This window comes from Varroa destructor, unplaced genomic scaffold, assembly GCF_002443255.2.
Source record: "Varroa destructor unplaced genomic scaffold, Vdes_3.0 BEIS01000001.1, whole genome shotgun sequence".
Classification (NCBI taxonomy): Eukaryota; Metazoa; Arthropoda; class Arachnida; order Mesostigmata; family Varroidae; genus Varroa; species Varroa destructor.
This window is the reverse complement of record NW_019211454.1, coordinates 34,171,371-34,186,158: the sequence shown is the minus strand read 5'-3', so window position 1 is coordinate 34,186,158 and position 14,788 is coordinate 34,171,371. Positions and strand designations below refer to the sequence as shown.

General features: G+C 38.3%; 3 protein-coding genes across 10 annotated transcripts; all 3 read left to right on the top strand.

Annotated features, from left to right (window-relative positions):
• Positions 1-326: 326 nt before the first annotated feature.
• Srp14 (signal recognition particle 14) lies at positions 327-3,731 on the top strand. The gene is made up of 3 exons (XM_022807086.2): positions 327-729; positions 2,165-2,329; positions 2,569-3,731. The coding sequence occupies exons 1-3, from the start codon at positions 582-584 to the stop codon at positions 2,625-2,627; spliced, it is 372 nt and encodes a 123-aa protein (XP_022662821.1). The 5' UTR covers positions 327-581; the 3' UTR covers positions 2,628-3,731.
• A 149-nt stretch (positions 3,732-3,880) lies between these two features.
• On the top strand, positions 3,881-14,558 carry LOC111250964 (cap-specific mRNA (nucleoside-2'-O-)-methyltransferase 2-like). Of its 8 annotated transcripts, none has more exons than XM_022807057.2 (7): positions 3,881-5,088; positions 8,210-8,277; positions 9,153-9,267; positions 10,822-12,139; positions 12,554-12,916; positions 13,128-13,304; positions 14,128-14,558. In XM_022807057.2, exons 4-7 carry the CDS (start codon positions 10,826-10,828, stop codon positions 14,347-14,349), a joined length of 2,076 nt encoding a protein of 691 aa, XP_022662792.1. In that variant the 5' UTR covers positions 3,881-5,088; positions 8,210-8,277; positions 9,153-9,267; positions 10,822-10,825; the 3' UTR covers positions 14,350-14,558. The 8 variants fall into 8 exon arrangements, with proteins under 8 accessions (XP_022662792.1, XP_022662767.1, XP_022662758.1 ...); XM_022807023.2 differs by lacking the exon at positions 3,881-5,088 and adding an exon at positions 5,150-5,610; XM_086993876.1 differs by lacking the exon at positions 3,881-5,088 and adding an exon at positions 5,246-5,313.
• On the top strand, positions 5,606-6,715 carry LOC111250984 (GPN-loop GTPase 2). The gene has a single exon (XM_022807071.2). It carries the CDS (start codon positions 5,672-5,674, stop codon positions 6,497-6,499), a length of 828 nt encoding a protein of 275 aa, XP_022662806.1. The 5' UTR covers positions 5,606-5,671; the 3' UTR covers positions 6,500-6,715.
• Positions 14,559-14,788: the final 230 nt, after the last annotated feature.

Here is a 14,788-nt window from a genome sequence, read left to right as displayed (position 1 = left end):
TAGCTGAGAAAATACAACTATAAAGATAATAACAATTACGAAGGTTACGCATATTTTCTTTTTCTACGAATGGTTAGGTTGTCATTATGAAATTTAGCTGCATGGATTAAGACAACAGCACCGACAACTCAAGTCCCAATGGTTTGTCGATCGTAACTTCAATACAGCATCCGCGCAATCTGTCGGTCCGACAATGTTCCACTTCGTGTTGTAGCTGACGCGCCACTTATTTCTTTCGTCGTCCGTGTCATTAAATCATTCTATCCGCCAATCAGAGTGTGTCTGGCGCTCTCTTGTAATTACTAGACATGCTCTTGTCGTCTGCTAGAACGTATGATAAGTGTGGGTGGTGGTTTACGACTGGCCTGTATGGACTTCTATGTGTTCTTTTTCTGTTAGCCGTGTGCTCTCATCATTCTATCTGCCTGCCTGCGTGCCTGCATGCCCGCCCGCCCGCCCGTGACGGGAGCATTTGTTGAGAAGGTGTCGTCGTACATCGTGTAGAACGAAAGAGCCACCAGTCAACGTGCTAGCAGCCATAGGCATTGTTAACATCAGACCTGATCGAGCCGTCGGGCAAAATGCTGCTCGAAACGGAGTCATTTTTGACGGAATTAACCCGGATGTTCCAAAAATCAAGAGAGGCTGGCTCGCTAGTTATCACGATGAAACGGTGGGATGGCCACGACAAACCTACGCCGCGTAATATTGATAAGAAGCCGCCAAAAAGTAAGAAACAAATCAAAATGCATAATCTTTTTTTGGAGCTCTGTGTTGTCAGATACTAAAATATTATAGCAAAGGCCATTGCCCTCATCCGTTTTGAATGACTGTACGCTGTATGTCACACTGCTGTACGATAACTCGCGATTCTCTTCGCTACAGCAACAGATGGACGTCGATGACAATGTCCGCGAACTACGGAACAATCCGTCGGCTTTTAAAACCGAGTTCTAACAGCCACTAGAGTTGTGAATAAGTATATTTTTCTCCTTGTGAAATGTAAACAAAAAGCTATGTTTGAACTAGCAGTATTTGACCAGATTGGTTATATTCCGTCGGCAGGTTTTTGTATTGTGTAGTGATATGTGCGAGTTACTCTTGCGGTATATTATGTGTTCCGCGGTAAAAATTGGTCGATCATAGATGCATATTGTCAGGGCTTTAAGCAGATTCAACGTGTCATATTTTTGCGTGGTGCACCTAGAACACTTTTGTCGCACAAACTTGTGATACACGATGAACCGCTCATCCTGGAGCTAAATAACAAGTAGGTTAAGAATGAATGAATTGTTGCCTGTTTTTAGACGAACGTTACATGCATACGGGCCTTTTAGTGAAGTCGTAATTCTTCCTAGTCTCTTCCACTGGTGTCTGCATCCCTGAACAGCAAGAGAAGCTCAAAGGGCACTTCCGACCACTCTAGCTCTAATTATTACTTTTATTTCACCATTTAGCTAGGTAACATGAAAGCAGATCGATTGTTGTTCTCAGCAGATTATAGATTAGGAACGTCATATTGGTTTCTAATATTCATGACGCTCGACATAGGAAGGCTAAAATTTTCTTATCTATTAAATTAAAAATAGGACAACTGCCTAGTGTTTTTGTTATCGATAAGATCATGTTAACTCTATGTAAACGTGGTATTCAATGTAACGTTTAGACTGTATCTCAAATGTATAACATAGATTTATATCTGGATACCACTTTTAACATTCTGCATTCAAATTATTTGTCTAAAATAATGGCCGTGATCACGATTAGACGTTCCTGATTTGTTAACATATCTATCTCTGAAAGTGCAAGATCGTTACTGTTGAGAAAATCTCATCAAACAATAATATAGAATTTTTTCTGTAATAATTTGATTTCGTTTTGTTTGTAAATTGAAAAAAAAAAATTTTTTTTTATATTCGACGGGTCTTATCATTCAGCATTACAAAATTCCCAATGCAATCGTACTTTATGACTTTGTCTTTCAAATTCACACTCGAGCTTTATCCCATATATATATTTTCTAGTGGATATGTGTAATATATGGGTTATGTTTTTTGAATTACTACCTCCCAACGTGCACAGTTTAGGTGTATATTCTCTTCAAAAGCGACCACAGTCACTCACTTATAATAATAAGAGTAACAATAGAATGTATGTCTTGCAGCCAAAAAGGTAAAAAAGAAGCTGGAAAAACTGCGATCCCTGCCAACACCGCCAAAAGAATACAGGTGTCTTCTCAGAGCGGCCTTGGGCAGCAGGAAAATTTCGACAGTTGTCAGTCCACAAGAGGCAATCAAATTTCAGGCTTCGTATTCCACATTGCTCAGAGGTTAGTCCTCCAACAGCTGCCTCAGTTAACTATAATAACTACTCAACCAATCAGTATGATACTAATAGTTATCTTTTGACTAAATAGTTAACTCTTGACAAATTATTGCTGCAAATTTTCGATTTAAGTCCTTGGCGTTGCTTTTCTGCCTGCGCAAAATTAATGAAACAGTGGTCATTTCAACTCGGATGTAGTTTTTAAGAAACAATGTTTATTCGCCGTTTTTTTTTTGATTGCAGGAAATATCGACGGGTTAAGAAAAAAGGACAATAAGAAGAAAGCAGCTGCAGCCAACTAAATGGTCCTGTAGAATATCGGTCGAGGAAGCATCGTGAATGAAAGCAATTTAATCGAAATGGGTGGGAAGAAACGATTACGGATCTGATATGAACTTCTCGGATGTTCTATTTTTGTGGTTTTGTAGGCTTCTTCCTACTAGCTGTCCGGTCAGCTATTGTCGCTTAGTTTTTATTTTTTTTTGTTTTTCCAATCCCTCTTGTCATGAGTTTACAAACTTATTCCTAATAGATATATTTGTTCACGCATTATAAGCGATAAAACGCACATAGTCAAGTCGGTTTCATCAGAACGGCAAATATTTCTTATTCGACCGTAAACAGTTTAGCTTGTCTGTACTTAACTTAGTCGGTATCACACGTGCCAGAGATTGCAACAAAACAGTTAACGCAATAAGGTTTAGCGTTCCATTAATAATTCGTTAATTGATTACCCAATTTCACCAAAATGCAGCTTATTTTATAATCCTTTTTCACATTCACCCTATACACGTAGAAGAGGTGATGACTTTCGATGGAGATATATTCTTATTTTTTATTTTGAAGTCCAGTCCCAGCGTGACTTCAAAACAGAAGGTGTTTTACTGTCTGGCTAACAGAGGCGTGTTCCAAGTATAACCAACGACCAGCTAAACGAAGTTAAGCAAAATTCCACGAACGCATTTAAATAGATCATACGTGACTGGTCACGACGTTCATCTTTCTTCCTCATGCTGTATCTGTTTGATGTTTCCTTAATTTCTTTGCGTCTTTAGGGTCTCTCTTTAATAAATTCTTATGCCGCTGTCGTCGTTATCGGCGATATCGAGGTATTAAAACGCGTATATATATGGGGGTACACCGCAAGACTTCCGTCTATGGAAAATTGTACATTTGTACGTAAGTGTGTATGTATATGCATAATGAAAAGACTTCACACATCGCCGTAGATTCTCGCTAAACAGTCGCCGCTGTTTAGTTGGAACGACGAGGCCTGGCGCGGAGTTTAAAGGGGCAACTGCCCGCCCCCACGGTGAATGCAAAGTGCACTGTACATATAATTAACTTCAAAGGGATTTAAGTGAATACAAAGAAAGAAAAATGAAATATTCTTGTATGTTTGAAAATGTGGTGTTATCTTTAATGCAAATCAACTTGGCCGTCTTTTTATTTTTGTATTTCTTGGTCATCTCAGGCAATCCCCATTGGATTATAGTAAGTAGTTTAACGTTATAGCATTTCTACCCAGCGATGATTAAATCGCATTATATAAGTTGCATTACTCACTTATTCAGTGAATAATTTGAGTAGTTTGGTCTACAAGGACGAGTTTCTTTACTATATGGAACTCCGCCGAACTACTAGCGGTCTACTTCCGAGCGAAGATCATTGATTTATCAGTAAAATCAGCAGAATTCGAGACCAAGAATTCCCTGCAGGCTAATCTTTATGCTTGCAAGGTAGGTTTTTATATTCGTCGAAGGAGAGAGGAACGAATGGAGCTGGTTACGTCTCATTCAGTACATATGCGCTCTGCATTGCGAATGGTAGGAAAAACCGTCCCTTTCCAATATTTCATTATTATTACTGGAATTGACGGGGAACAAAAACCAATTATACAATTTTCAGATTTTTTATGAGCATTATTACAAGAATTCCAAAGTGTTTGTTCTTGCTGTAACAAAACAACAGACGGAAATAATGCGAATACCTTTGGAGTAACGAAATGCAGTAGAATCAATTATACGCTTCAGTTTTTCGTCGTAAGTGTTCCCGTGTCTGTGCTGTGCCCTTTACAGGAAACTTAAGTTTCAGATTATCGAGCCTGTTTTCAAGTTATTACTGTATCAGGAGTTCGTGAAGTCTAAGTTAAACAGGCCTCATCCTGTCGTTTTTTTTACTCGCAATGTATCTCAACAGCTGTTAACTATGGTACCTGTATTGCATTCAATTGGAGTGCATTTTTTTTTAAAGCTGTAGAATAATAATAGCGTTTTAATAATCTGGATGACATAGAAGCTGTCCTTCAATTCGTTCGACTTTGAAACGCTGCCAACAATACACCCGCTAGATTTGAACACTGCCAATAGAATTCAACTACAACTTGATCCGAACTGATTTGAAAGAATATATAGATGAAATGCAAAAGATGATTAAACTATTAATAAACTCAATGTTATACATTTAATGATAGAGGCAGTCGTACGTTCTATATACCAAGCCTTGACCGCTTGATCTGTATTGAGTCGTTTTATAGTTTTTTCTAAATAATTTGCCCACTTATTTTTGCCTAATAGTTTCTACCATACGGTTGCATGGAGTTCCGGGTGTGTCATTGCTCTTGCGGGTGTCGCTCGACTCGTTGAGCAGCCGAATTTTTAACTTTTCGCGCGCTTCTTTGCCAGACGTTTTCGTCTGCTCGCCCTACTCAAGGATGGTCTATTAGCGTGATAAAATTCAACAAAATTACAAAGATCCAAAACTGTGAGTCTGCGATATTAACACCAAAGTACATTTTAATCATATATCTAAAAAGCAGTAGTATATTATATACGCTAAACACAGATGACCTAAAATAGGCGGATTTTAAATTTCACACGTAATTAAGCCATTACTGTATGGCATCCACAAGAGAGCAAATGTTTGCAAACAACGGCAAAAGTTGCAATACTGACATACGAACCGGCCGAGTAAATTTATTTCATGGAAGTGAGTCCCGAATTTGGCTGTGAAGTCTCTCGTTTTGCATCAAGCAAACGTTATATACAATAATCTTGTTCCAAGCCAGTGAAATCCCTATCAAAATATCGTCTGTGTACTTGTTGTTTTACTTAAGGGTGGCTCTTGGTTTCGTAGAATTCGATAGGTGACCCGCGCATGTTGTATACTTGGTTGATGTGTGAATTAGTTGCTGCTACATATTTGTCTATCGATTGACTGACCAGTCGTCTTGACAGGTCAGATGTGTACTGCAATTCTCTCACAACTCTGTTCGAATCTGACCGAGTGAGTATTAAGTGCTATTGGCTAATTCACTATCTGAGAGAAATTCTACAGCAGAGTGAAGATGGTATGGTTTGGTCAATGCATTATTGGACCACCGGGTTCCGGCAAGACTACATATACAGCTGCCATGGCCGAGTACCTTGAAGAACAAGGTCGTAAATTTGCAGCTGTCAACCTTGACCCAGCTAATGACGAGTTACCGTATAAGGCTTCTGTCGACATTTCCGAACTGATCCGGGTCACAGATGTTATGGAAACATTTAAACTCGGCCCAAACGGAGCGCTAATCTACTGTATCGAATACCTTGAAACAAATTTTGACTGGCTTCAAACCAAGCTCAAAGACTTATCCTCTGATACATATCTGCTAATTGATTGTCCCGGACAGGTAGAGCTGTATACGCATTATACTGGTGTTCGAAACATACTCCATACGTTACAGCGTGAAGATTTTCGCCTCACAGCCGTTCATCTTGTTGACGGGGTATATTGCGCGGATCCAGCGAAATATATAGCCATATTGTTAACGTCACTGAGTTCGATGATCAATGTAGAAATGCCGCATGTTAATGTTCTGTCAAAATTTGATCTTATTGACCCGGCTTTGTTGGCATTTGATACTGACTACTATACGGGAGTAATGGACCTGGAAAAGCTTTGTGAGATCATGGGTGAAGATCGATTTTTGGAACGTCATCGGGGTCTCAACAAAGCTATTGCCGCGGTGGTCGAAGATTATGCACTCGTTGGTTTTCATACGCTAAATGTCAGGGATAAAAAATCACTGCGAAAGGTTTTAGCAGAGACAGATAAAGCTAACGGGTGGATGTTCGGACAGGCTACCGAAAGATTGGTGCAAGAGTATGCGGCAGGACCCCGCATGGGCTAAGGCCCTTGTGAAAGGAATTAAATAATATTATCGATGATATGTGTAGTACTAATAATACAATAAGGCGGAATTCTGCCGTAGGTAGTAATAAAAAAAAACGTAAATCAGCGTGATTTAGTTTACTTGTCGTGAATAAGTATAGTATAATCAATTTTTGTACGCTTATATGCACAGATATATGTATGCATAATAAAAGTGAAAATATTATACGGAAAATATCTGCTCTTTTATTTACACATCGGTATTTACACTTCATATTTTGTTTTTATTTCTGTAAAAATTAGTCAGAATTGAATAGCCAAACAAAAAGGCATAGGTTTAATCTTTACTGCGCATAGGTTTAATCTTTACTGCTGTGATGCTTAAGGCCAGCAAGTCAAACAAAGCGACTTCACACGCGAAAACGGTTTCTGTTAATAATAAAAAATACGAGCGGAAAGATTAGGGCTGTAAATCGTCAACTTATTATTTACTGGAACTGAAATTATGCTCTTGCTGGCTTAGAAAATAGGGGTTAATCATTAATGCATTTGAACCTCGCAATTGACGAAGGTCGCATGAGAATTTTGAATCAAGTGACCATATGAAGCCTTGGCTATAGTCGAAAGATAACGAATTCTGTATTGTCTAAAACAGCAGATAATAAGTGCCACAGTCAGATGCGACAGTTCCGATATGTTTATCAAGGTTCCGTTGCCTGATATGAGCGCGGGTTCGGCGAAATGGTCATTAGTTACTTTTTCTCTCTTTCTGTTACAACCCATTACCATGTAGCAAATCGCGAAAACATTAGATTATCTAGTTTCTATTGTTGACTTTATAACTGGCGTTCTCTTAGGCCTTAGTAGGTGTTGTGTTTATTTGTGCCGAAAGAGAAATGCATTAGACGTTGGTTAGCTTATGTTACGAACACCGCGATTGCAACCTCTTTGTTTGCAAACGAACTTCTAAATAAGCACACGAGCGAACCTAAAAGCGATTAGTAGCATAATTTTTAATACTGAGTTAAATATTACTACTAGTATGCTTTATACTAAAAATATTGAATTGGTAGTAAGGCAGCACTTTAATAACCCACAATTGGACTGTAGCTGTGGTCTGCTCTTCAATGAAACGTGAGGTTATGTACATCTATATATATAACAATCAACAGCGGAAATATGAAATTTGTTTCATGGTGTGAATTCACTTCACGTTTTAACTCGACCCTTCAATTTATTTTCGCACGTGGATATAGTAATGTAAAAGACGTAAACAACGATCTAAGTACATAGTAGACTATAACTATAACCGACTTATTGAGAGCCACGGGTAAAATTGAAAAGAAGACTTATATTTTAGGCGAGCTTGTGAGTCATCATCGAGGGGCCCATACGTATTAAAAGCTAATGGTCATAACCAATAAGTAAACATAAAAATAATGTGGCAGTTCCAAGAAAACACTATTGCTAAGCTGGTGCTTGCACGTTTTGAGTTCGCCAGATACCATTACAGCTAGAACACACGGAAATTTTGTAAACATCAGCTCCATTATTACATGGAATTGTTCTTAAGCGAAGCTTATTGTTAAATTGCGAAACACAGAAATTTATATATTTTAATAGAAACCCCTGTGACGGTCTTCAGGTAATACCTAATATATCATTAATCACACTCTGAATCAAGTGATAAAATAAGCAATCCAAACTATTTATGATGTTGATTCGACAGGACTCGTGAAAGCAATAGACAAGGTGTTTGCTGGCGGCCGTGGAGCAGAGGTTCTACCGGAGGATCGGGTGAGTTCGACCCCAAAGGTTTCTATTATTCTCAGATAAATCAAGGAAAGAAAAAATATGAGCAGTTATTGGACCATTTGACGGAACACAGCAAAGTCTGCATAGACTTCGTTTATGCATATTTTCGTTTCGCCGTTCTTTCACACTTCAAACATTTATTTCATAGCTCACACGTTACATCCACGAGGCTGTCTTTTTATCGGAAGATCCACTGTTTGAAACCATTAGCTATACTTTCATTAGCCAGAATTTGGGTTCGCGGTTCACTTTTGAGTAGTATGACAACCTGGTAGAATTAATCTTAAAAATCTGTCGGTTGGGATCGAAAAAACAGCAATTGCTTTTTGAATTTTTTTTAAAGTAGAATTTAGTGAGCAGTATATGGATTACATTTTCTTGTATCTAATGCATTATTATTTAACAAAAAATGGCATTAGGTAGAAGGCATGAATAGTGCCATGAGTTTATTCGGTAGTCAGTACCAAAATTAATACCAGGATTTTATAATAGTGCTATGGACATGAAAAATTGTCAGTTGAAGACGACGTCGCGCTAAATATATGGAGGATAAGCCTGATGAACCAATGTAATTATTTTTTGAACAATTCATGATGTGACGTTGAATTACTAGAAGGTGTAGAACTTCGGCAGAGAATGCTTAAATCCTTAAATAGTTAGACGCTGCTATTGAATCTTAATTACAGATTTTCCAAACTTTTTTAACATCTAAAGATAAGCCATATGGCTAAACAAAGAGCAAACGCTGCCCTATATATAAAATATAAATTATTCCGTCTTAATGCCTTCACTCTAAATGCGCGATTTTTGATACTGCATGGTTCTTTTTTTCACGGTACTGGTATGCTGAAATTCAGATCGCGTGTACCCACCTCTAGTTACCACATCTGCTGCGACTGGTGCCGTGAGGGACAGCGCAGACTGCGATGTGTGGATTAATCTCCGTTCTAAATATCACCCACCGCACGATAGGTATGCCTGTTTTGCTAAAGATCTTGACCTGCAGTCTCTTTAACTCAACGATATGGGCACATTATGACATCTACCTCGCTTCTTACCTTTCACTAAATGAATTTGTAACACGTAATACATTTAAAATTCGAAACGTGTGGAGGCTTCCATCGACTAGCGCAGAAAATTTTTTGACTGGTCTCTCCTTAAGGTCGAATAGTAAAACGCCACGTTTCGCTTCCTTGGAATTTGTCAAATCCGATATACATTTTATTAGGCCGGTTATTAGACCAAGTAAATTTGCAAATTATTACATTAGTGATTTTTCAAATATTTTTGTTCTCAGTTAGACATCTTTATGGCATGGAAGAAGATTATATCAAGTTATGAAACTGCCCAGTATTTGCACGGTTAGTTTTCTAACCATCGCGAGTTAATTTTGCTTGAATTTTTTTCTCAATATATGTTGCAATTTACAGTGAAGTATCAATTAGTAAGAAATTGAGCCAATTGAACATCGCTATTCTGCGTTTCCACATCTTGTCTAAAAGTAGTTTTGATGTAACTTTGCTAATAAAGTTTATTAAAATAATACCTTAAGAATAACTTAATCCAGTCTTTGTTTTTGTGTCCATCCAAAGTTTTGTTTCACAAAAGCACAATAAAAGTTAACTAATTTGCAACCAGCTAGAGGTGACTTACTCAAAAAAAATCTAATTTATAATCGCGTGATATGTATGTATTGAAGATTCATGCTGTTTTTCACTCATAAATTCGTTACTTGTGAGACATTTAAAGTTGGTTGCTTACTTGCACAGCATTATATGTTGGCAAAGATAAAATGGCAGGTATTTTTCCTTCAACATCTTGTAATCGAATACAAGCCACGCAAGGAAATGACTGCTTTATTTTGAATCCCGCAGGGTTAAAAGGAAAATCAGAAAATATATTAGCAAGTTCTGCGGAAAATGAATGTATTTTGTAGTGAAGTCGGTAATAATTAATCAAGGAGATGTGACTTGTATGTCCCGCAATATACGATGTTTAAGAACGAAACGGGTTAATTGTTGTAGTATTACCCCGTAATTATTAAAACATCAACTAAATAGAAGCGCGGACAAACGACCATATCAAAATATTTGTTGAGGCGGAAATTTGGACATATCCAAATGTCATTTAAGCGAAGCTTTATATATATAAAGTGATCAGAGCTCTAAAACATATATAAGGTTTTTTTGAATTTCACTGTTACTAGTTTTGTGGTAGTGCCATTACTGAAACATTGATCGACGTTTTTTGATACCTATTACGCTTCAGCTTTTCCAGCAATAATCTCACAGATTATTGCTGGAAAAGCTGAAGCGTCGCAGAGATCCTAATAAAGCCCATACAGAGTCCAAAAGAATAATATTTGAACTTATAAGAAAATTCGCGTAATTTTAATTCGTAAAGTATAAGACGCGTAAATTCAGTTGTACTTACGTTAAGGAAGTCACCTAGGTCATTCTAGGTAAGGTTGTGCATCTCATTGTACGTAACATTTGTATACTTCGAAATCTGTTAATTGTATTACAGGACTATGTCAACTGACATCCTTCGCAACGATGCCCGAAAGCTTTTTGAGCGTGTGTTTCAAATATCCCTCCCAGAGATAGAGCTAACGTTCGAAGATGGAGATAGAATTCAACAAGAATTTTTTGAACTTGAAACAGAACTGAATTGTGTGAAGTCTATGCTTAACGACAAGGATCCGATTTTGTGGCGTAAGCACACATCGCATTGTAATAAAGCGTCACACGTTAGCTACAAGTTAAGTCACGTAATCGGCCAAAATGTACCGTTAGTAACACAAGCCTTCTTGAAGTTTTTTGAAATTTTATCGACACATGACCAGGATCTGGTGCCGTCTGCCAGCTTGAAGTCGTTCCATCTTTGCGAAGCACCGGGTGCATTTATTACAGCGCTTGAGCAATTTCTTTTGCAAAAGTACGGTTCTTCAAAAGAGTGGCATTGGCGTGCTTCAACTCTCAATCCCTATTTTGAAGGAAACTCAACAGAAAGCACGTTTGTTGATGATCGACTTATCTTTGAAACGCTTGACAATTGGATATTCGGAGCACTAGGAACTGGAAATATATTCTCGTTGGAATTCAATCAGGAATTTACGCAACAGTACGACCTTGTGACTGCTGATGGTAGCATTGACTGTCAGAACTGCCCAGCCGAACAAGAAATGAAGGTACTGTCGTTATTTTACGCCGAAACGCGTTCTGCGTTGCGTCTGCTTCGAGACGGTGGATCGTTCGTTATTAAGATGTTTACATACTTCCACCGAGAAACCCGAGAGCTTCTCCATGTCCTGTGCAAAACTTTTACACAGGTGACAATCCGCAAACCTTCCTGTAGCCGCAGCAGTAACTCAGAAACATATCTCATTTGTGTCGGCTATAAGTTAGCTATTGGAAGAGAGATAGCTTTAGAGCTTGATCGCTTGGTAGACAGGAGTGGACAGTTGTGTGGTTCACTGAACTACCAGCTCAGCGATCAGTTTCAAAGGACCGTCCTGGATATTTCACGAAGCTTTGTCCAGTGGCAAACTGATACGATCAAGGAGAACGTCGATTTCTTTGATCATATGACCAAGCGACAGCGTGAAAAGCTTGAGATCTCGAAAACAATGGTCTCTGATATGTATATCAGTCGGCTTCACATAAAAAAAATCAAACCTGAAGTGGAAGCATTGAGACAGCTGAGTTGTGCGTGCATCACGAAACCTTCGCTGTCAAAAGGTCGTGCATGGAATGTAGTATCATTTGAGGACAGGGGGAAATCTAACTGGTGGAAAGACCACGCTGAAGAACTATTTCGTCGATTGCAAGAGCTTCACCCACAGGCAAGCGTCTAGGGCAGTGTGTTAGTTAAGAAATTGATGGATGATAATATATATCTATAATCATTTTATAGGTGAGCAAAATCGTGTTTTTTTCCCGTCGTTTTAAGGCAGCACACCACACATTTCTGTGTAACCATTGTCTTTATTTTCTAGTTATTGACAAATAAGCTTGTTGCTCTGCCTGAGGGAAGAAGCATCGCAGGAGCAGTAGTATATGTAGTATTAGTCGGCTTTAATTGCGGGTATACGTGAACCTTGTAGCTGTATCAAGCTATTCTGTCGCTTTGTCACTAAATATACAAAGCGTGTAATTACATGTGGAGAGCATCTTTCGATAGGTGACACTGGCTAAGTTTGACACAGGCGGCCAGAGAACTCTATTCATCACAACAAAATGAATGTCATCATTTTCAGGTGTTTAAAAATCCCGAACAGGATGAGAGGGTGTACGAGCACAGACGTGTTGGAAGTATTTCCAAAGATGATCTTATCAATGCGATGCGTGTCACAACGGGAGAATGCTGTTCCGTTGTTACGGTATCGAAGTTCATCGAACAAAGCCTCCTCGATCTGTTCCACATGATGTTTCCGCGTAACCGGACTGCCGGTGGGGCACATCACCCGCCACAAGCTGTGGAGAACGCGGAAAAGAATGAAATCATAGTTACGATTGACGCCGATTTTTCCACAAATGAAGCGCGGGCACGTTTTTTAAGAGAAGTTGAGCGTGAACTAGAAGCGCTTACTTCAGCTTCAGCTCATACACTTCTACTTGAGGTAGCTTTTAAGTTCGTCGAGCAAAATCCGTAAGGACACTTCTAACAGAACTTTTACTGTATTTAGTTGACAGGTTTCCTATTTGTTGCACTTACGTACCATAGTAGCCTAATAAAGAAATGTACACCAAGTAGATGTTACTGTCTAGCTGATACTTTTTTTTGGTAAATACAATGCGTCTTTGATTCTGTTAATAACGTTGTCGTTACAGGTGACATTTAGTGAAACGGTTTCTCGATTTGCAGCAGGCCTAGTATTCTTGTTAGCATATGTATGCGATGAAGTCGAATTCGCAGCTACCCGCATCGATCATATCTGTTTCACCTTTTCCTTTGATCAACCTTATGACCTAGAGCCGGTTCTAGCAGTAATACAGCCCGTACGTGAGGTGAGTGATCGATTTTTGAGATGTGTCGCGCTTTTTACATGGTTTCGTAATCTTCAAGATTCAAAAGATTCGTCATCTTCAAAATTTGCCCAAAAGAGTTACATCGTTACACCAATCACATATAAGCAAAACAACAGAAACAAGCCTAGGTTTCTTCGAGCACTATTTTTTAGCAAATGATGTGTATTGAATTTAATGACAAAGTTATAAAGATTTGTTTCTTAATCATTCAAGTCCATACAGTCGATTTAGGGAAGTTCCATCATTATTATCTGCAGTTAATAATCTTGTTGATGGGAAATTACTAGTAGCAAAAAATTAGTGGTTTAAGAATGTCCTATTATATTTGTCGGTTATTGGATATCTAGTATAGCTAGTAGAGGATTACCGTAGGTTTCTGCCTATTTCCTTTGAATATATAGTCAAATGAGAACACAAAAATTAAGATGATTGTACTAATAGTTATTTCAAAGTCCAGTGAACTTCATGCAAAACCTTCAAAGGAGCACAGATTCAGATACCGAAGGCCCCCTGTCGAAACTATTAAACTCAGGCTAGTCTATTACATCTGAGCGTTGAACATGCCATTTATTAAAAACGTATTATTTTTTTGCATAATGGGTATTAGTAGTAATAGGTAATTAAGTAGTCGGCATTAACCAGAATATCTCTAATTTTACTGAAGTTATGTAAACTTGTTAAAAGTTAAAATGTAAACTTGTTTAAAAAGATGTTATTACTAGAGCACTTTGGTAACATATTACATACTTTAAGTAAAATGCTAGAATCAACATGTGTAAGTGTTTACTTTGTTTTATTGCAGGCCCTCCAGAATTGTTTGCCGGGAATGACTGTCGTAGAAATTTTCCCTCTACGTACAATATGCCTTTCACCATTCTTCCGTTTTCTACGGCGCTGTAATGAAAGGTACTACGCAACAAACCTGGCGGCGGTAGAGCTGCTCCGTTTAGTGGAGGAACGCAGTAACTTAAACGCGGGACGCACAGCTTCTCTTACAACTTCGTCGTCGTTTGCATTGTCCTGAAGTAAATTGCACCATAGATAGGATAGCACCGGAGAGGAGCCAGTAATAAGTTTCCCAAAGATTATCTATTTTGTGAATTTTCAAACTTACATTTTTATTTACATCATTTTTATGCCAGTTGACTAACTCAGCCAGTCATAATAATCTTCCGTGTATTACTATTTTCATTTTGATAACGAAATATAATAACAAGAAAAAAAAAAGATAAATCGTTGCTATATTTATTTCGATTTTTACGTGTGCTGCAGATTGCATGCTCAGGGGTATAGTCTAAAAACGATGGATTGCAATGCAACACTGAACCAAGCATCAGCATCTTTAGTTGTAAATAAATCACGAGCTCTTTGTTGGAAAGTTCTAGCCTAAGAGGTTACGTCGATCAATAATGCCAATGTATACATCGCAGTAGGCCACTGATGCAATTAGGCGGTCATTCTCA

Bases quoted from the DNA above. Each gene is read 5' to 3' on its own strand.
- Srp14 (XM_022807086.2), top strand. From the start codon at position 582: ATGCTGCTCGAAACGGAGTCATTTTTGACGGAATTAACCCGGATGTTC. The intron at 730-2,164 runs GTAAGAAACAAA...TATGTCTTGCAG, and splicing joins TGATAAGAAGCCGCCAAAAA to CCAAAAAGGTAAAAAAGAAG. The intron at 2,330-2,568 runs GTTAGTCCTCCA...TTTTGATTGCAG, and splicing joins GTATTCCACATTGCTCAGAG to GAAATATCGACGGGTTAAGA.
- LOC111250984 (XM_022807071.2), top strand. From the start codon at position 5,672: ATGGTATGGTTTGGTCAATGCATTATTGGACCACCGGGTTCCGGCAAG.
- LOC111250964 (XM_022807012.2), top strand. From the start codon at position 7,175: ATGTTTATCAAGGTTCCGTTGCCTGATATGAGCGCGGGTTCGGCGAAA. The intron at 8,278-9,152 runs GTGAGTTCGACC...GCTGAAATTCAG, and splicing joins AGGTTCTACCGGAGGATCGG to ATCGCGTGTACCCACCTCTA. The intron at 9,268-10,821 runs GTATGCCTGTTT...ATTGTATTACAG, and splicing joins TATCACCCACCGCACGATAG to GACTATGTCAACTGACATCC.